We start from the raw sequence: 23,060 nt of genomic DNA, 5'->3' as shown, positions 1-23,060 counted from the left end.
ATATGGGATAGGGGTGTTAGCCAGCCCCTTGAAAGAAATCGTATTATAACTGTATTATACAAAATGTCGCATTTTCGCCAGGCTAGCTAAGCCTCTTACTGGCCGTGTGAACCCAATTCCTTTTGAGGGTCGACTGGGCTGTCCCAGGGCCCCATCCTCACCAAATATGAAGGTCCAAATCTGGGATACAGGGTGTTAGCCAGCCCCTTCAAAGAAATCCCATTATAACTGTATTATACGAAATGTCGTATTTTCGCAGGCTAGCTAAGCCTCTTACTGGCTGTGTAAACCCAATTCCTTTTGAGAGTCGACTGGGCTGTCCCGGGGCCCCATCCTCACCAAATATGAAGGTCCAAATATGGGATACAGGGTGTTAGCCAGCCCCTTGAAAGAAATCCCGTTATAAGTGTATTATACGAAATGTTGCATTTTCGCCAGGCTAGCTAGGCCTCTTACTGGCCGTGTTTATTATGTCAATTTTCAGGTTAGGTGAGCAAATAATGATTTTTACTATAAAACTGGTGTTTTTTTTCAATTAAAAAGGGAAGTTTATATGAAATTTTGAATTTACGTTTATTAGCATGTTTACGGTAATTTGAATAGCGAACCGACCACAGAATTCTATTCGAATAGTGAATAGCGAAAAGCGAATAGAACTCCAACTTCTGAATGCGTTTTTCACTTCCTTATCAAGTCATAACTAATAAAATTCTAGTTGTATGAAATACAAACAAATCACATTTTTTTTTACAAAATGTCTACGCATTGAAGATAGCAATAGAAGTAAAAATTCTGAATGTTAGCTAATTTAAAGTTTGTAATAATTGTTTAAATTCTATATCTGGTTTCATTTATAAATGTAATTACAATCATACTTACTTGTCATCTTTAAGCAACCAGTTACTTTATCACATGGACCACACGAACATTTCTCTCTACAGAATCTCCCATAGAATTGGGGAGGGCAGTCTTCTGTGCAGTTATATCCATAAGTACCAGGAGAACATTCTTGTCAAAGAATGAGAAAAATGGGATAAAAAATATGTTATATGAATTTGTTATTACATACTATAAAAAGTTTAAATCCCTGATATATTTTAAGCAATACCTATGCAGGATTTTCCATCAAGAGTATAATTCTGGCAACACTCAATAGGATTTCAAAATTCAAAACACAAATTAAACTGTTTATTCCAATTTGAAAACAATAGAAGAAGAAGAAGAAGAAGAAGAAGAAGAAGAAGAAGAAGAAGAAGTCATTATAATGAAATATAAATTACTAACCCTTGAAGATCAATGACACAGATTCCTGGTAACTGTTTGGTAAAGACGTTTGAAATAAGATTCAGGAGAATAACTTTGACTTTGTTACGCATGGCTTTAACTCAAACATGCAGACAGTCAATGCCACTTTTTTTTAAATCAAAGTTTATATATTAGGAAGGAAAGCAGGACGAAAAGTTGCTCTATACTGGCGGAAGATTCAAACTATGACAATGAAGGAGTTTTTTTGTTTGGTGTTTTGATTTCGACAAAACAATGCGTTTAACATCTTTGAAATACAGTTCATTCAATTAACGGTAACGTGTGAAGACAAAGCATATGAGATCATGATTGGCAAATGGGTCTTTTCTAATCACAGGTCGATGAAACCACATACTTAACTTCAATTTCATACGAATTATATTGTGTAAAGAAGAAAGTAGTTTATCTTTACAAATTTACCGTAACCGATTCCGTACCGTTAATAAAAACTATTTATGATTATAAAGCTAGCTAAACAGATGGTTGAATTGTCACGAATTTTAAGATAAAATCGAAATAAAAAATTAAGTTTGTTTTTGTTTTAATTAGAATAAAGTTGAAATTACAGTACCGAATAACCAAACAATTGTTTACTTAAAAAACCCCAATAGAAACATAGAAACAGAATTATATTTCTTTATTACTTGTACCGTGATACGTTGTCTGACGCACATTTTGTGCATTAATTGAAAAACCTTTAAATATAAGTATTTTAATAAAAAGACATTAATAGATGTCTTTTGCACGGAAAATGATACTTTCATTTAATAATATTAATAACAAGTGCAGCAATATTTATATAATTATTAGTCTTGCACTATGTCCAAATAGGAAACGGGTCAGTGTTTCATACATAGTGCACTTCGTAAAATTTACGTGACTATTGCTGTTTTAAATTTAAGTTAAGTCAAAATATTTAAAATATGACTTAAGGTTCGCCGATCTTCAGCCTCAAAGTATTTTTTTCCTCATAAAAGTGTTATTTATCCTTCAAGCTTTATAAATGAAAAGAAAAAAAGAGATTTACTGATGGTATCGATGCTTTTTGCTAAGTTATTGCAATTTTAGCCATGATATATGAATATAATAAAATAAATATACAAGTTGAAATCAAATACGAAACAAACCGTGTACACCGGTGCATCGGTTACTCAAACCTCTGAACCTCTGTATAGTAGGTCTCGTTGAAACCACTAAACAAAGTTGAAATACCTTATGTTATATCAACACTAGAGGACTAATTAATTCTGTCAGTACAAAAGGTTGATTTATGATACGAATAACAATAATCCGGATAATTTAGAACTATCGAACATTGCTGAGAAGCGGAGATCGTTAAAAATATACCTAAATATATAAATATTTGTAGGACATACAATGAATCTTACTGCAAAACAACCCCGAGGACATTGATAGAACTGCAGGCTAGCAAAACATTGTTGGTCTTTCGTACATAAGGTTAAAAACAGATAATGTGACCAAACTTTATATGAAAGGTAAAACCTAATATGTAACTTAAGAATTGTACAAATGCTACAATTACCATCATTTGACGATTCTAAACAAACAAAATAACGATCTGTGACATTTATTCATTCTACTAATTTAAATGTTGTTATCACGGAAGTCTTTTGCCCTCTTAAATCATAAGAGTCACACAGTGTTTTCGAATAAACGTTGAAATAAAAATATAAATTTTGAATTCTAGATTTTGAAAAAAAAAAACATTATCAATAAAGTGATAAGCAAGACACCATTGCCAAGATTATTGTAATCTACAATATATCGGTCATAAAAAATTCTCAATCCCATACAATTAATCTTTTCTTTTTTAAATCAATTCAATTACAAGGAAAGACTAGTAGAAAATATTTCGGAAATAGCATATAACTTATTCTTCTATATATTACACAAGCTCATATATCCAGTTGTTGATAAAACTATTTGTCATAATTTATTTTACAAATACATTACCTAGTTACAGGTGATTAATCTTCTATTTCTCGTAATTACTCTTGCCAAAATATTTTAGCTAGAGACTAATATTAAGAGTAAATATGAAATATTATTTCAAACTTTAACATTACTGAAAGAGAACATATTGCACAAAATATTTGTTTTATGAATGTTTGTCAGATTGTACATGTACACATACAGTGTTTGAGCGAAAATATTCATCAACGTATTTGAACAAATATACAAAAAATCAATAAAAAAACTGATAGGGGATTAGATTCCAAGCTACTCGCACAATACAAAGTGACATACATGTATTCATATTCTAATCCTGTAAATTTACATAATGTAAATATTTGTCAAAATATATTCAACACATATTAAGTAACTCGATAAATCACATTCAAACGTTAGCTGACTGTTATTATAACCCCAATTAAGGTGGAATAACACACATGGATAAAGTCACTCAAATTAACATGACATTATTTGATAATAAAAAAAATTATGATTAACAAACTGTAAGCGAAAAATTTGCAGTTTGGGGATAAGAAATGAATATCTAAAATATTTATTTCAGTAACAACAAAAGCCCTTGCGGGATTAGAAATCAGGATGTACAGATCACAAGTCCGACATCTTATCCACTCGGCTATGGAGTAAGTTACATATTGCAGTCGATAAAATCTTTTTAATAAAACAAATTGTCAGTTCGATCAGCGGTAAGCCATTTTGTGATGATGTGTTATATCACCTTAAAATTTTATTCATTACAAATTTTAGCCAAAATTGTGACCTGGTGCCCCTTAAAATAGAAATTCCTTATAACTAATTTTCTAACTTTTGATAAACAGGACTTCCTTATAGTGTAAAGATACAGAATAGAAAAAGTGTATGGGGAAAAGGAAACACTATTGAGCATATGATGGGAGTACCAGGCTAATTACCATTGAAGAACGAATATCCTTATCAATACCTAATTAAGCCGATTTTTTGAAAATAATAAGGTTTAAGAATTAATGTTTTTATTTTGATAATAATTAAATTTGCTTCATGTCCCCACTTCTACTTTCTCTACCACTTTATTTTATTTCTTTAACATTAAGCGCAATGCACTACTTGTAAAAGGAGAAAACAATTATAAATCTCTTAGCATATTAACAATTGTTATTGATTTTTTATTTACTTTGTAAAAGGGGTTGTGTCAATTAATGATTTACAAATAAGTGTGCTGCTTTTCAGCTATGAAACACTTATGAGCTGATTTCTTTAGGAAATAAATATATGTGTTTTATATATATGTTTCAAGACAAAATGTGAAAGAGAGAGAATATAGGATTTTGACATTTTGTTTTATAATAAACATGCAATGGGTTTACTAACTTAATTCGAACGAAAAAATAAGATATATTTAATCGTATATTTTTCAAAAATAGTGGTCAAATTGAAACAAGTTACGTCTAATTGAAATCATGTGACAAATATCTTAATGTTAACTAATCACTGGCATTGACAAGTGTTTACGTGTATTATATCAGTTCTGTTGATTTAACAAAGCTGTACCTTAACCTTTTCCTTTGTGTCTTTCTGTTTAAAACGATTAAGTGTTCGAAATAAATCTTTCTGGTGTTTTATTTGCTCTCGATTTATCAATCTTTTGGACATAAGTTCATCGGTATTACTATTGTTTGATGCTGTTAATGTTGTTGCAGATACACTGTTTTCTGCTTTCAAATAGTTATTTGTATTAATATCATCTTTTTCATCCAGTACTTTGAGTTTGAGAATATTATAGCATCCATCCTTTGGGTCTATATGACCATTTACATCTTGAAAGTCTTTCGTTCTATTTGTTTTAATCTTTAAAAAATAGATCTTCATCGTGACAACTGTAAATTCGATAAAAAGTTTTTTACCAGGTGATGCTTTAACTCTACTTAACCTTTGCAGTGGGTTCTATCGAAGAATTTCGGGAAGATTACCATCATTTTGAGTATCTGTTGAAAGAAATGAAACATTTTGCAACACAAAAATAAAGAAATGATTTTAAAATACCTTTTGGGAATAATTAAAACAATATTTTTACCGAGTTTAGTCAGCAAAAAAGTCCTTGTAAACGAGTTCCATCTTTTTACAAGATGAAGTATTGCATACATATAATATATTCATGAAAAGATTCTGGTTGTATTTTTGTACATTGTTATTTGTAAAAAAAAAAAAAACACCTAATGGCAGAAGTAAATATATAATGATGAATTGATTGTTACATTTGATGCTGATACATTTAACAGGTGAAATCGTGAAGAATACAAAATGTATCAGATTGAAAATAATAAATAACTATTATTGATAGTTATATACATGTAAAAAATATGACGTATTAATATGGTCATGTACCTGAATATACAAACGACGGTTAGGCATAAAGTAAAACAAATTGCAAAGCAACCCGATGCCAGTGTTAACAATGTGAGCCAGTGACATACCTTTGGATCCTCATCTTGTTCAAGGCGAAAATGTTAATAATTAAAATTATTTTGTAGAATTGCAATCATTTATTACAATCTGAAAGTCACTAAATATTTTGATTATTATACATATTTTTATTGTCATAATGAAAATTTAAACAGCCACACTGGATGAAAAATCAAGTTTCAGCAAAACTGAAACTATATGGAAACCTTGCTGAAACTTGAAGTTGAAGTTTCATGTATAGTTTCCGCAATGCGGAAACCATTATATCGATTCAGCAAGTATCCGTTGGGTTTCAGTCAGCAAAAACTTTAGTCTAAGATTCCTGATGGTTTCCGCAATGCGGAAACTAAATTTGAATCGTGTGAATAGTTGTGTAAATTATTATGGAAATATCAATCAGTTTCAGAACATTTCCGCTAGGTTTCAGTATGCTGAAACTTTAAGTTAAGATTCCAAATGGTTTACGCATTGCTGAAACTATTACTAAAATTGATTTGAGTTTAATAGTGATAGCATTTATTTTCAACAGGTTTAAGTTTAATTCTAGCCTAATGATAATAAATCCGTACATACTAAAATGTATAGTAAGGTTTCAGCGTGACTGAAACTATATGTATACATGTAACTATCTTCAAATGTGGCAAATAATGCGATTAAGAACCTTACTAAGTAATTAATTGAATTTGAAAAGAAAAACTGATGTCTGATCTTGTTTAATGCATATGATGAAATTATTAATCTTAGGTACTCGGGCACGTGTATACATGTGTATACATTCTTTGTCCAGGTGACCTCCTCTGTGATTTTCCTGTATATTCTGTCTGGATTGCAGGGTTTTTTCTGTCAGGAGTGAACAAAAGACTGTTACATAACATATACACAGTACGAAGCGTGAGTTTATAATTGGAGCCCGGCGGGAATTTTTTTTCAATTTGTGTGTACCTGAGTTAGTAAAACTGATAAGTAAATTATAATTATTTCGTAAAATAAATTAATATACCTATTTTGTAAGACTCCTTCTTAAATCATTTAGTTATCATTTGAATGAACCTTGAGGTACAGTAACTAATTAAGCAAACAAATTAAGGTAAAGTCGTTGTAAATTTTTACAAATCGTACCAAATATTCGTACAACCTGAAGTTTAGAGCTAATTCATTTCTTTTTTAATACCACGCCAACACATGTACACAGGAATTTATTTTTAAAAATTCTACAGATTCTAAAAAACCCTAATTCCCAAAATCAGGAAATTCCTAATCCGTGTCGGGGGGGGGGGGGGGGGGGTTTGGGGCTAGTATGCCTATTACTCCAACTTCTCAATCTTTCAAGGTAAATTTAGGAACAATTACATTTCCGGCGAGAAAAAGTGGGGGGGGGGGCTATATGCCTACTGGTTAAGTCAAACTTTGCACTAAGCCCCCCCCCCCCAGCCCCCCCCCCCCCCCCCCGGTTCGACGCCTATGTGATTCGTGCATTTCTATACTTTGTATTTACTTTCTGTACTGTAAACACAGATATTGATACATGTTTATGAAACATGCACATGTTTCTGTTATAAGATATAATAAGCATTATTTATAATTTTACTGAAGTTATACGTTATATTACAAAATCAGTTTAAAATCCAGCACTAGCCATGTGGTGCACGTGATTTTAATCCCATTTTATAAAATTTGATTATACATTCGTATACATTTGATGTAGAAAGTATACCAAATAATTAAAATTATATTTTGTTTATATATCAGTCTGACGTGTACGTCTTACTTCCCAGCTTGTTTAACGCGTTTGTATTTTAATTTCTTTAGTATTCTTAACGTACTGTTCATCGCATGACCAATATCAGTGCACATGTGTAACTGTAAAATAATTGCCATCAATTCATCGTAGTTGTAAATTGACCGTACGGGTGAACGCTGTTAACCGGACCCCGTTAATTGATCGGCATCTAATTATATTTGTGATTTCTGTGTGTTCATGCAGAACCTGCTCTGTGATGAACATAATATTTTCACACCTCTATATTTTGAATAAGAATATGACCGTGCTTAGAATCGCGGTGAAAATTGGACAAGTCAAGACTAACTTGTCAGTAAACTATATATGGCTCCATCATATTTAGTTTGGCAAAATCATCAGTACATGTAAATAAAATATAGCTAAAGACAAAATCTGATACATATGTCTCATTAAAACTTGTTTAATTTCATTAGACATTTGTAAACAAACGGTCGGCCATTTTTTTGGTTAATCACGTGTTACAAATACAATTGTAACAAACACACGCCAATACTTTGTCGTATTTAACCAGGAAATACTGACTCCGACAGTTCTTATTTAAAATAAATATACATGTAAAAAGTATACTATTCGGTAATAAATGATAATTTTGATTAAACATTATTCATTTTAAACTATCCCAAGATGCACTTTTCCAAGATTTAGCGGGTTCTGATTGGTCAGTATTGGCGCACTTTCTGATTCCGAGCGAAGAAGATGGACAAGAAGGTGCTGTTGTAAAATGGAGAATTGAGAAGCATTAATAGCCTCTACAACAAGGAGATAATGCAGGAACGAAGAACTCATGTCAAGGTAACTTAATTCACAATATAGATACTCCCAATAACATTTTCAAGGCTCTAATTTATCTCTCATTTGTAAACGAGATCTCGCGCCATCAAATCAAGATGGCGTCATTTTTTCAAACTTGGTTCGGCGTTTTAATTTTTATTACCGTATCTCTTTTAAATATACGTTTTGACCAAGTTAACCATTAACCAACTTTATATGCATGATAATCAAGATTATCCAGGGTATACACATATATAATTATATAAACGTCCCTAATATATGATTGCTTGGTTGGTAAACAAGACGAACAATGAATCTTTCGCACATTATACAATTTACAAACTCTAAATGTAACGAAAAAAATTTATTAATTAAATCCGGAAAATGAAATCTTTCACGTTCTTCTTTTTCAGCATTGACAGCATACAAAGTCAATGGTTCCGATGATTAGTTGCATCCTCTGTTCAGTGTTCGGTGATTCGGGTGAATGTTTTTGACCAGCTGGACGATGTGAACGAAAGGTATTGCTTTGAAATTGATTATTTTCACCATTAACTTATACATGTGTTGGATGTTTATAATTTACTGTAGTAATTTTTGGGAAATCCAGGAAGTTCTTGAAAAGGAGGTTGATGGGGGGGGGGGGCACACTTATTGTTGATAAGTTTTTCCATTGTTCAACAAACAATAACTGAATCAAAATGAAAATAACATAGCTTCAAACATAAAATGAAACATTTTAGACCAGATACTACTGTAGTCATTATATGACATAGTTTAAACAGCAACTGGCAACTGCTAGTAGCTTCTGTATTCAGAATTTTATTAAGAATGCTTTTATTACATGTTAGGCTGAATGACTTATGTTTATTGTTTAAAAATCTAATTGAAATTTTATTATTCATGTTTAAGATAAATAGAACAGACATAAAGTACAGCCCAGTGAAAGGAACAAGTTCATCGCAAGAAGAAGAATTTTAATGCTACCACTGTCCAGAACTACTAAGTCTGCTGTAGCCATGATGTGATCATATGAGTGCTTCACCGGTCTGGACAATACTCGAAAGTCACCCAAAAAGGCCTATTTCCATAAACTACGACTCGGGTTACATCAACAACAGCCAAGGACACTCCTTATTGATTCGAATGGACACATCTCTACGACCCGACTAAACCTCTGCAGAACAAGACTTTTTAACTGTAAAGTATTCTCATTTCAGAAAACCTATAAACTATAAAAGTACTTTTTTATATGATCAAATACCAGTATATTACAATGTCTGTCTGTAAGCAAGAATCTTAGAATATCACATGGTTTTGACTTATTAAATGATTGATTAGACCTTGCAGATATTAACTTTCATTTTCTTAAACAATTTGTTATATTTGCAAATATTGCATAAAATATTAGACTCCATGTAATATATATCCTCACACCTCCAAGTTGATAAGTGTTAACTACTTTTTTTTCCATTTTCTTTGTTTAAAAATTTATTGATAACTTAGTTTTTATTTGCAGCAATATATGAAAAATTAAGAAACCAATCTTAAATGTAAAAACACTGCATTAGGAGATGAATGCATGGGTCATAGAAATGATAAAATACACCAAACAATATTCAATTATGTCGTAATACTATATGAAATTATATAAAGACAACATATACCCCATGTATTACAATTTTTATGTAACAAAATTACTTGGATGGAAAGTTTTCCATGTTGGTTTTATTTTAATCTGTGTTATGTAACTAATATATAATTGGAATTAGCTTTTATATCATAAGTAAAATTCTGGTATTGATGAGAGTTGTAAGTTGAATGATCAGTGTGATACTTTGTATTTTATACATTCATGCTACAAAAAGCAACTACATGTACATGTAGTAATACTTGTCATATTAACAATGTATATTTTACTTCATGTCTTGGATTTAAAAATATTTTTGTAGGTAAAGTTGTGAAATGTAGGAAGGTAAACCGTGTGTAAAGAAGAATATTCATTAGGAATGAAGACAAGTGTGTTGCAATCAGCATAATTAATTAAATTTGTACATCATATTTTTGCACATGATTTGACAAACTGCTCCATTGTTAGCTTTTTATTGGCCAACAAGCTTTTCATATCTCCCTCTGGGTCATCTATTAAATACTGACAGGCTTATGATATTAAAATCTAATCAGTTGGTACATCATGGGTGGAAATGAAAAGTTCACTTTGGACTTAATGGATTATCAAAAAAATGATATCAAATCCTGTTCTATTGTAAAACATAAGATTATATTACTAACAAAGAAAAGGTTTATCCCAACTTGTAAATGGGTCACGTTGACCTCATTTTGGAATTTATTGGCATATTCAAATCAAATCTGGGTCATACCTCTATAGTCAACTACTATCTTGTAGTGTATTTTTTTTTAAAGATGGATACTTTAGACTTTTCAAAAATATTTTCTGGTGTACATATTCATTGTAGTTCAAAACAAATTGAGACAAGTGTATCATGTTCATGTAACAGTGAAGTTTTCTTTGTTTATTCATGTACGTGCAGTTATTTTGTAAATTGCATTCATATTTTTAAAAAAGTAAGATCTTTGTTGCATTTTTAAAGGGAGATTTGATAGGCATTTAATCGAGATGAAAAAAAATACAAATGTAAAGATTTCTATGGGAGTTTTTTTTCTTGTACAATTTTATCATTTTTTAAATAAAAGTCCCTAATAAGGGAATTGTACGAAAGCCGAGAAGGATCATTCGAGATTCGAGATTCGAAATACGAGATTCGAAATACGAGATTCGAGATTCGAAATTCGAGATTCAATATCTAAATTAACCAATCAAATCAAGGATCTGAAAATATGTATCCTAGCGACATCAAACTGTTCTAAATAAAAATCATACGTACATGCTCTTATATACAAATAAATGCTATGTTCACTTCTCCCTACCTAACTAAATAATTATTTGTATTTACTTTTACACAGAATATCTAAGTAGACTAGTAATAATGCAGTGTGCTTCGCGGATCTAAGTGATTTTGTTTGCCCTGGTGCATTTCCACCTGATGCGTTTGAACCCTAAGGTATTTCACCACCAGTAATAGTTTAAAACCCGGGTTTATTCACCTCTTTTGTGTAAAAATGCGGTTATGGTAGAGAACTTCATAAGCGTAGCTAATTTTTTCTGTAGGGGGTCCTAGGCCAATTAAAAAAAAATTTACTACGTAAATTTAATAAGCTCCAATTTTCCCGAGGAGGGGGTCCAGATCCCCTGACCCCCTCCTTTCTAGATCCCCGCATGAAGATTAGTACATGTATCTAAATAATCTAAATATTAATAATCTGTCCTGTTTCACTAATAAATATAAGCATTACTTATCGTTTTTATGTATGCATACAGTGATACACTAGTACTATGATTATGAACAAATCATTGAGTTATTATCACATCATACGAAATATTTAATAAATACAATTTTTTTTCCTTTTCCTCAGTAAACAACTTATTATGAGTCTTACTTTTGATATTGTTTTCAATACCTACTCTCTACAATTAAAGGTAGGGATGATAGGGTGCCAATTTGTTCACATTGCCGATTTCTTGTGCAGAGAACAGTAAAACCTTTTATTTGATTGGGCATGAATATTTCAAAATTAATTGTTGTTCATATATTTTGTTATAATTCATTCATTGATATATCAACAAGAAAGAATAAAAGCATATGTTTCACAGCCAAGTTAAGTTTCTCTGTAGTTTCCTACCCCCCTACCCCCCACCGCATGAAAATTGACAATAATTACATATAAGTCATACAAATGTTTACTTTTTTTGTAAGTAAATCTCTAAAGATGTAAATAAGCACTGCAAACAAAGATGTGTGTATTTAATATACTACTACAGTACACTTAGCCAGATAAAATGTAATCAGGATGAAGCTACAAGGGGTGAGTGGTGCAAATTTACCAATTTGTCGCCATACACACAGATGTTACCAAATAAAGAAACTGTGAGTGGTGTGTGGAATGCATAAAAGGTGGCGGCAAATTATCTCAAATAATCAGTGCAAAAACCCACAAATAGGCTGTTATTTGTTATATATCCTGCAAAAACATTGATAAAAAATGTTATCGTCCCATAATATAGCCGATTAAGTTAATGTGTACATATGGTCAACGTACATGTAATTCTAATATACAAGAAGGCGGACGTATCAGGCGGGGATCCAGAAAATTAAATTTCAAAAATGATCGGTTGAGTTACATTAAATGCTTTGAAAATTGTTTTAAACTATCGCACGGGTCAAAATGCGTGATAGAAGCTATGTACAGTGTAATTGAAAACTTTCATTTTATATCAATATGTAGTATTACCTATTATAACAAATGAGAGTATAGCACAACTGCCACAAGCAATACATGTCCTTTACCGGCACCACCTCCCTCCCCTTAAAAAAATGAAACAATTGCCGTTTTATTTGCTAAAATGTGTGTGGTTCAAGATTTTTCTAAAGGACATACCCGATTAGAATTGAAAAAGAGTCGTACGTTTAAAACTAATTTTGTCAAAATTTTTAGATTCATTTGGTTATATTTTGGTCCATTTGGGTAAATATATGCACCAGCGCAGCTCTAATTTATATATAATCAGGCCATAAATTCAAAATATTTTCAAAAATTAATAGCTTTTAATCCAGTGGATGAAAGAAAAGGAAAGCAAGTCGAACTCGATGAGTGCTAATACCTGTGTTGAATGAATGGTACAGTAGGATATGCGCAAAAAAGTCCCGTCTACTCTTTCCTACCCTATAATTATTGGAATATTAAATCCGATTATAAGAGTCAAATTAAAATTCAAGTACGGATATGTACCTGTTTATCAAAAGTAAAACTACTCATAATTTATCTACAGTGCATCGTTATGGAGCTACACAGAAAGTTTTATATTAATTTGCCGAGCCAAATAAAAAAAAACCTGGAAAACGAAGAGAAAACAAAGTGGGGACAGAATTACTGACAAATTAATTAGGACTATATAGCCCCCCCCCCTTCTGGAAATGTATAATTATACTGAAAACAGATTATTGGCGTACAACATCCGCACATAATTTAAAGAAAATTTCATGTTTTTTATCATTTTAGCTAGCTAATGTAAGACATCACAAATACCCCAAACCCCCTCACGGAAAAGGAAATGCTAGGTGATGAGAGAGAGAGAGAGAGAGAGAGAGAGAGAGAGAGAGAGAGAGAGAGAGAGAGAGAGAGAGAGAGAGAGAGTCGATGTAAATCACAGGTGCGCTAACACCGTTAAAATTAAAGCTTGCTAGTTGGTTTGCCCTACCCTAGCTACCTCCTCTCTTTTCTCGTTTTAGAGGCTTAATTATTGTCTATATATGCTTGTAACAAATCAAATCAATTTCAAATTCTAAATTAAACTGAATTTGACACTACAAAACTCTCTCTCTGTCTGTCTGTCTGTCTGTGTCTCTGTCTTTGAGGTTGTAAATCATTATATCTTCTATGGTTTAAAACTTTATCATAACCTATATTTTGACATGTCGATTATTTCATTGAGTTTCGTTTCATAGCTAAAACATTTAGATTAAACAGATCTTTCTTCGCGAGCCGATTTTTACACAGTTGGGGCGAATACACTTCGGGTTAAAATTGTTCGGGGGGAAATACATACAGGGCAAACAAAACCACTTAGATTCGCAAAGCCAACAGTGTTATTTCTAATTTAATTGTTTATACTGTGTGTGGTTAATTCATCAATGTTAATTTAACCATTTTATAACCACTATATAAGAGCTATTAAGACATTTATTTGTAGGAAAGAGCATGTACGAATGATCTTTATTTAGAACAGTTTGATGTTGCTAGGATACAGGTTTCAGATCCATGATTTGATTGGTTAATTTAGATATTGAATCTCGAATTTCGAATCTCGAATCTCGTATTTCGAATCTCGTATTTCGAATCTCGAATCTCGAATGATCCTTCTCGGCTTTCGTAGAATTGCCATATGGATGTTTCTCCATTATTGTATCTTGGCTGTTTTTTATTTATTATTGGAAACAATTTCAGATTTTTGAACAAAATAAATTTGGAACTGTTTGAAATTGTTTTGTTTTTACATAAAGTAGAAACCTTGCTCAGCTTTTGTGAAAGCAAAAATATAAAAAGTTTCAGTAAGTTTCAGTTGCGGAAACCCTTTGTAAACAATATGTTTCCCAATTGTATATGGAGGTTGAAACTATGCAGAAACTTCAAGTTTCAGTAAGTTTCCGTCGCGGAAACCATTTGTAAACAATATGTATCCCAAACGTATATGGAGATTGAAACTATGCAGAAACTTCAAGTTTCGGTCAGTTTCCGTTGCGGAAACCATTTGGATTCATGGACAGCCTAAGTTTCAGCATTGCGGAAACTTAATGAAACTTGAAGTTTCCGTGCTGAAACCTGTCGGAAACTTAAAGTAACCTTAAGTTTCCGCAGAGTTTCCAAAGGGTTTCTGCAGTGCTGAAACCAGACATTTCATCCAGTGCCATTAAGTTGATAAAAAGAAATCCTGAGTCTAATTATTGACATCAATGCATCAATAAAAAGACGGCAGGGTCGCGTATTATAACATTATCATTTATCAAAAAAGAAAAAAGTACGTACATGTAATTGTTAGCTTACAATTTTACTGACTTCTTTTATTCACTAAATATAATTAAAACCCTGCTACGCTTGTATTTTAAATGATTTCCCCTAAAATTAATATATATATATCAAAAGTTATTATTATTGTCAAGTCAAATAAAATTAAGTATATCAATACCGGAAGTTGTACTGTACTTGTACCCATTTGATATATTTTGACATCCGTAGACTTTATCACATGGATCACAGGAACACTCCTCTCTACAGAGTCTTCCAAAAAACCCTAAAGCACGATCCTCTGCACAATTTACTCCTCGAGATCCGGGCAGGCATTCTGTACAAGGACGAGATGCAGAATTAAACATGCTGTTTGTTTGATACATTTCATTTTTTATGTTGAAATAAACCTGTATATAATACCTTCGCAGTTGCTCCTGACAATTCGATAGTTTGGGCAGCAGTCTAAAGGTTCTATAGAAACACATCAAAATCCACATATGTTATATCTGAAAACACCACAACCTTCATTCTTAAAGTCAGAAGATACGCGAAAATCATTTAATATTACATATTACCCATTTGATATATTCGAACATATTCCTGGATTCTGTGATACAACAATACCATTCATTTTTGAAAAAATTGTAATTACATGTATAAACAGTTTATACATGGCCAAGCTAATGTTAGGAATCACATTAATTAATCTAGATAATGTTAATAGGATTATAAAACTGATTGAAGAGAAACTTAATGTTACATTATACTAACCTTTGCAAGAATATTGAATAATGACAAATGTAGGAATGTTGTATTTACAAATATATTTACATTTCACATATTTTTGCACGTATAGTGTGTGGAAAGTTACTGCAGATTTAGCACCGTAAGACATACTGTGCACTCAAAAGTTAAATACAAGTTTGATTGTGAAGTCACAAACGTTGAACGCTGTGAAAGTGCAACGTCACAATCGAAAATCAAAGATCAGGCTTGTAGCTGTTATATTACCCTCAAGACAATACAGTATTTTTGAGGAATAATTCACAACTGCAAACAAGGAAACAAGTTACAAAAAAGTAAATATAAGCACTCAATCAATATTTTTTAAATTAAATAATATCCTTACTGCAACCGCGTGTTCTTAAGTATGTCTCAAGATAATTACATGTATGACGCAAATTTCGACTGTTTATTAAAAAAACTCACATGCCTGTGAAAGAAGTGCAATTGAAACCGATGAAAGGGAAAATTTCCAAGCTACAGGTATCTTTATTGACGCAAAAAATCACAAAAACGAAAACAGATTTTTTTTAGCTTACGGAGATTTATAATGGGAAATGTTTACAGTCACTCGGAATTCCTCGCACAATTTTTCAACGTTATCATCCGGGCATGCTGCAATATAAAAGCTCCGTACCCATCACCTTTTTTAGCCGTGTACTGAAACCTGATAAGCTTACGGGGCGTATCAACTGAGAAATCTTGGAATTTTTTTTATGCTTTTAAATAGGTATATTCTTTAATTCACAATCTATTTATAGCTGTTGTGTTGTTGAAGGCGCTGTTGAACTTGAAATAATCATAATGATAATTATAGTAAGAAAGAATTAAACAAAACTCATCACATAATCAATTATAGATTGACATTAATGTTGAAAAGAGATCTTTACATATGTAAAAAAAAATGGTGACAAGACCTGACTAACACTTTGACGAAAGAAAGAAAGGGTGCATTGACTTGCTAAGAAGTAGACTGTGAAGATCAAATGAGGTCATTGTCTAACAAGTTCGAATTCGAGGTAAACAAGGTGATAAGAGAACTTGACATGAAATAAATATTAATGCAAAAAGATGTTCATTAATCGAACCAAGCCACAACCGAAAAGTATATGTTTTAAATTAAAATGACAAAAAGAAATTTCTCTAGATGAAAATTAACGGTTTTAGAGTATCTCTCTTGGCGGATAACTCCGATGTGAAACTGAATCGTTACCAACTGAATGTGTAAGAAAACGTTATATTTAAATTTTTTTTTAGAATATTCAGCTCTGCACTGGTCTCTCTCTCCAACTTTTCTCATCATCTAGCTGGTATTTCTCTAAGAGCTTACAGTATCAGGCTGCGGTTTGTCCCACTGCCTGCTGCTCTCTCTCTTTTACATGATAATAAGAATAAAGTCGGTGGGTAGGGTTCGCTATACCTTTTTATTAAAACTTTGACCAAAAGAAAACTCTGAATGAATTGCAAAATTTTATATCTCTTTGAATGGAAAAGAACAATATGGTGTTTGTGTAAGTTAATATACTTTATATAGTTATAAGTGCAATGAGCATTAATATCAAATGCAGTTGCAACATTCTTTGCAAGGTTCACTGTTTATTCGTAAAGAAGTGACACATTTTAAATGGACAAACATAATATATATGTTGTTTTTGTATTGTTATGTATAATATATATCCATCGTATGTTTATAACAAACTACCAAGGGGAAAATCTGCTTGTAACATAACTTCTACAAGTGTATTTAATAAACGTAAACAATAACATGACACGAGACTTTTTTTTTTTTTTACATAATATAGTCTACTGTTGAAAAATCAATCAAAAACAGGAATTTAAATTATGGCTGCTGTTGGCAATACCCTAGTGAATCATCTTAAACATGGAAAAAGACAAGCAATTTTCAGCTCGAATCATGACCTTCCTTTTTTAAATAGACACTCATTATTGCTCATTCACTTATTATTAATACAGCAAGATTCCCATATTGCAAAGTGAACCTACACAGAGTGTAGTAAAAAAGAAATTATTTTGATTTAGTAAAGGAAGTACCTGACTTATTAACACTAAAGAACAAATATCCTTATTAAGATTTAATCAAGCCAAATTTTAATGAAATCTTTTAGTATGTTAAAACTAACTTTCAAATTTTCCATAAATTTGCCACGATAGTCGCTGACGTTTCACTTTGTATCTCCTTAGCAATAAATATCAAACACATATATTTTTGTTTTTGCTCATTGGTTTATCATATTTTGGATTTTTTGTTTGTTTGTGTTCCTTTGTCCAATAACACGCAATGATGAGTGATATTAGATTAGGGAGATTTATGTCATCAAAATAGTTTTGGATATAGTGTTGGTTGCTTATTACGTTACATTTACAAAGACCATCAAGACGGAACATGGGAATAAAATAACTTGCAAATCATTTATGTCATTTAAAAATTAACTCTTCAGTATTATTATCTTTATTATAAAGAAAACGTGACACTCTCTTTTTTACATTTTGACTAATAGACCTGTGTCTACTGATTTCTTCACATGCACTTTTTGCAAGATATTTTATAATTTAAATGCGTATGTAATAATAAAAGTGAAAAACTTGCAACAAGTTCTTCTATAGCTATACACTGCAACGCATCTGTCAATATTACTAGCATTAGTCAAGCATATACTGTATCAGCTCTGTTTTGATGTTTTTGTGGATATTGTGTTTTCTGCTTTTATGTAGTAATTTTCATTTTGATGAGTTACGCAAAATTTTGAAACATGAGCTACATCTTTTTTCATCCTATACTTTGAGTTTAAGGATATTGTAACATCCTTCCATTGGGTCAATATGACAATAGACATCTTGAAAGTCTTTCGTTCCATTTTGTTTTGTCATGACAAAAGGATCCACTGTTTGACAAATGTTAATTTGATAAACTTTTTCTTTACTATTTGCACTAGACGCTTCAACTTTACTTAACCTCTGCAATAGATTATATCGACGAATGGCAGGGAGATTATCATTTGGAGTACCTTTTGAAAAGAAATTTAGATCAACTGACATTTTACAACACAAAAATAATGGAATTATGAAACACATACCCGGAGGAATGACTGAGAAAACAAACTTTTTACCGTGTTTGGGAAGAAAAAAAGTCCTTGTTTTCCTGTTCCATCTATTTTGAGATCAAATATATATTGCATATACATTTTTTTGAAAAAAAAATATGTTATAATATTTTGAATTGAAAAACACATAGCTATTATTGATAACTGAACGCGTTAAAATAAAAGAAATATGCCATAATGATATGGATACATACCTGAATATACAAACGATTGTAAGGCATAAAATGAAACAAATTGCAAAACCACCCGATGACAGTGCTAACATTGAAAGCCAGTGATACCTCATCGGACCCTTATCTTGTTCTGAAAGAAAGCAGTTACTCTTTAATCAATGTACATGTAAGTACAAGAGTAAAAACAGTTTATTTTATAATATAACAGAATAAAAAACTCTCTCTAACTGCTAGAATTTTCATTATTTTAATCAATCTGACAGTAATTTTGATTATGTTGACGTTATATCAAAAGATTTTATCATCATTATGAAAATAAAACGGCGTCGCCGTTAATCTGAGTGCATATTCAAAATACCCTATTAAGTTAAAAAAGAGAGAATAGTTTGAGTTCTGTAAATAGGTAAACAAAATTGATATTAGGCGTTTTCAGTTGAATCCATCGACATACTTTTTTTTTCATTTTGCCACAAGCTAAAGGTCACGTGCTCATTCTACATTAAGACATCATACTTACATGTACGTTTCAAAATTAAATCAAGTTTTTATTGAGAAGTCGAAGAATATTTGCTTTCTTATTAGATTTTAAAACTTTGAGAATACCTTTGTATTTTAAAAAAAAACCTGTTATACAGTATTCTGGATTAATCAAAATATTACAATTTTATTTATTATCAAGCCAAATAATATTTAGGTACATGTATTTATATACCCGCAGTTGTACTGTACTTGTACCCACTTGACATATTTTGACATCCGTAGACTTTATCACATGGATGACAGGAACACTCCTCTCTACAGAGTCTTCCATAGAATCCCTTAGCACAATCTTTTGCACAGTTTACTCCTCGAGATCCGGCGAAACATTCTAAATTTAAATTAGATGAAAAAAATATATAAAAAAAAACCTGACACGCTTGTTGGTTATATCATACCTTAATATTCAAAGATTGTTTTGTGATACACCTTTGCAAGAACTTCCGACTAGTCGATAATTTGGACAGCACTCTAAAGGTTCTCTAGAACAAAATTAATAGAAAAATATGAATTTAAAAACATTATTAATTATTTTATTAATGAGGTATCTGAAAAAAAAGTGTATTGATTTGTACATACCCATCATACACATTTGAACATATTCCTGGATTCTGTGAAACAGAAATACTAGTCATTGCTTCTATAAGAGTTAAATGTAAAATATACATGTACGAAATATACATGACTTATCTCGAATCTTTCATTGATGGGTATAGTGGCAACAATAGTCATGAAATCTTGTTGACGAGGAACTTAATTTTAAAACATTTTTATGAGGAAATTATTCCACTGTTTAAAATTACATCTCGCATATATACGCTTGTCACGTTTTCTGGCTTCCAAACAAATTTTCTTGCACCTTAACTTTTTAAAAGTAATTTTCTCAAATTATGTATATTTACTGTTTAACCTGTTGTTTCATGATGTATTGCTTTATGCACAATAGTTTGTAAACACCATATCTTTCAAAATTAGTATGTGATCAATATTTTGAGTAACTAAATTTAAATCCGATTTATTTCCTATGTGGAACACTATTAAATATGGATAATGAAGCGGATACAAGCCTTTGCATTTAACACTGTAAGTCCGGGCTTACTTCCTTGTGAATACACATGCAGTAAGTACATGTATATGCATGTTATGAACTATTAATTTAAATCAGTTTATACTACAACATTTCTAAAATTCATCATAATACTTCATATCTACGATACCTAACAATTATTCTGAAAACAATAATCAATGAACATGACCTTTCATTGTTTTGGAAGTATTATTGTCATCAATATTATCATTACGAAGGAGGGGTCGATTTTCGGTACATCCATTCATTTCCTTCAATATAAACAACATCATTAATAACGTTTCCTTGCTGTAAAAGGATGGGAACATAATTCAAACTAGGTGATAATGAAAAACAAATTAATCACAAACATCATTTATATGTATATTTGTGGGTTTCAATTTTTTTTAGTAAAATCCATTTATCGGGTCAATTTGATCATTTTAAAAGGTTTTCGGTCATTAAGTTTTGTTATTTTAAACGGAATGTTTAATAATCATTTACAAATACATATATATTCTTTAAACAAGCTGCAATAAACTTTCTTGATATATATATGCAAGGGACTACGTCGCATTATTTTGAATGAGTACATTTCAAACGCCTGTAGATAGATGATAATGTTATTACCACTTTTTGATAACTTTGACGTATTTCATATCAAAGAAAAATATATGGGTTTCCTTTTTATTTGATTGAAAGTGGAATAATCTATTTCCTATGTCAAACAAAGAGACAAAATATTGCAAGATGCGCAAAGAATTCTCAGGCTATCTATAGTCCCCATGATTTCCCTTGCCGAAATGTTTAAGATAAATGAAAAAAGCCAAACATGTGTTTGAGATGCAATTACTCTAGCGTGCAATGCGATGTACGACTTGAATGTAAGACATTTTATTCTCAGGCCGTTTTTTACATAAGAAATTTCAACGATTGTGTGCTGCAACAACTCCAATTGAAGAAAAAACGCTTTTCCCTCTGTCATTACAAAACGTATAAAAGAAATAACTGGTGTGTCAAAAATTAACCAGCAATTACCACTTGCTTTTTCTTGCAATCAATCAAATCCTTCAGGGGAAAAATGAAGCTCCGGATAAATATACCAGCAGAATTATTAGATATGAGCAGGCTTGGGGTAATGCTAAATGTAATGGTAAAGCATTGCAATGCGTTACATGTTTTCAAAGTAATGCTAGTAATGTGTAATGCCACAAAATTAGCATTACAAGTGATGGTAATGTAATTCATTACTTTCCAAAATCTACTGTAATGCTGGCATTACATGGCATTACTTTGCATTACTATGCTTATTTATGCATGTTCACTTTAAAAAAATGTGATGAATAAATGAATAGTTGAAATTGAATTTGACTAAATTTATTTTTTAAGAAGAAAGAAGTAATTCTTGAGATAAAAATGTTTTAATTGTATTATTAAAAAAGATTTGTAAAAATTCATTTTTGAATTGTTAATATTACATATAACAGGACAATTTCATAAAATTTTTAAGAGTGTTGTTATTAAGAGTTTTTAATCATTTTAACAATTTACTCCAATTAGTTTGCACTTCAATAAGAAATTTGTCAACAACACACGATGCCCCCAGGATAATCTAAGTATCAAAACAATCTATTGTTATAAGAAGTGCTAAACATCCCAATCCCCTTCCCTTCGCTATGTTCCAATAGAATAGGAGACAGACATGCACCTTAAAAGCAAAATGAATGCACTGTCCATTCATGATGAAAATCAATATCACTTCCAATAGTATAACCCATTTGAAAATAAATTTACTTACTTATTCCTGTAAAACATGTATTTAGCATAGCTGGGAAGATTTTCAAACTAACAGGATGCAGTTAAAAGATGAACCCTTTGAAACTTCGATCATAAAGTGCAACAGCAATCTTTTGTCTTAAAGTGTCCTCAGTAGAAAGAAATACGATTCAAATACAGTTTCTTAAGAAATATAACTGGGAAAACATCTGTTAATGAATTAATACAATTAAGTGTCCAAAATTATAAAGATTTGTGTAATCTGGGGAAATATTTCTATTTAGCATTTGATAACCGCAACATTATTCCATAAATTGTTTTTTGTTATGCATGTAATTCTGTGTCTCTTTTTTTGTATCCTACATTGTATCATGTCAAATATCTGTAAATATCATTTTACTTATGTAATATGTTGTTCATAATGCCACAAGATGATTATATATTAAGCAAATAAAGAATGACTCTTGTATAGTCATTGAATTTGAACCTAATACTGAGCATGAACCTGTAGATATGTTAAAGAGTGTTTTATATTTGAAACATTTGCAAAAACTCTTTATTAGCTTTACTTTTTTAAAACAAAGTAATGGTAATGGTAATGCATTACTTTACTCATGTAATGGTAATGTAATGCATTACTTCAAGAAAAT

At 31.1% G+C, this 23,060-nt stretch overlaps 1 protein-coding gene and 2 pseudogenes across 1 annotated transcript; all 3 read right to left on the bottom strand.

Annotated features, from left to right (window-relative positions):
- Positions 1-1,376, bottom strand: part of LOC128181322 (uncharacterized) — a 51,332-nt pseudogene extending 49,956 nt beyond the window's left edge.
- Positions 1,377-4,809: 3,433 nt separating this feature from the next.
- LOC128182229 (uncharacterized) lies at positions 4,810-15,584 on the bottom strand (annotated as a pseudogene).
- A 2,844-nt stretch (positions 15,585-18,428) lies between these two features.
- On the bottom strand, positions 18,429-20,251 carry LOC128181321 (uncharacterized). Its single transcript, XM_052849682.1, has 6 exons — positions 20,148-20,251; positions 19,998-20,050; positions 19,744-19,899; positions 19,053-19,161; positions 18,865-18,905; positions 18,429-18,762 (listed from the first exon to the last, which is right to left on the bottom strand). The coding sequence occupies exons 1-6, from the start codon at positions 20,249-20,251 to the stop codon at positions 18,530-18,532; spliced, it is 696 nt and encodes a 231-aa protein (XP_052705642.1). The 3' UTR covers positions 18,429-18,529.
- Between the last annotated feature and the right edge of the window lie 2,809 nt (positions 20,252-23,060).

Source organism: Crassostrea angulata, chromosome 4, assembly GCF_025612915.1.
Source record: "Crassostrea angulata isolate pt1a10 chromosome 4, ASM2561291v2, whole genome shotgun sequence".
NCBI lineage: Eukaryota > Metazoa > Mollusca > Bivalvia > Ostreida > Ostreidae > Magallana > Magallana angulata.
Note: the sequence above shows the minus strand (reverse complement) of the source record. Positions and strands in the feature narration are given on the sequence as shown.

Coding starts and splice junctions, on each gene's coding strand:
- LOC128181321 (XM_052849682.1), bottom strand. CDS start 20,251: ATGTATATTTCGTACATGTATATTTTACATTTAACTCTTATAGAAGCA. Junction 20,051..20,147: donor TGTTCAAATGTGTATGATGG/GTATGTACAAAT, acceptor ATTTTGTTCTAG/AGAACCTTTAGAGTGCTGTC. Junction 19,162..19,743: donor CAAGTACAGTACAACTGCGG/GTATATAAATAC, acceptor GCTTTCTTTCAG/AACAAGATAAGGGTCCGATG.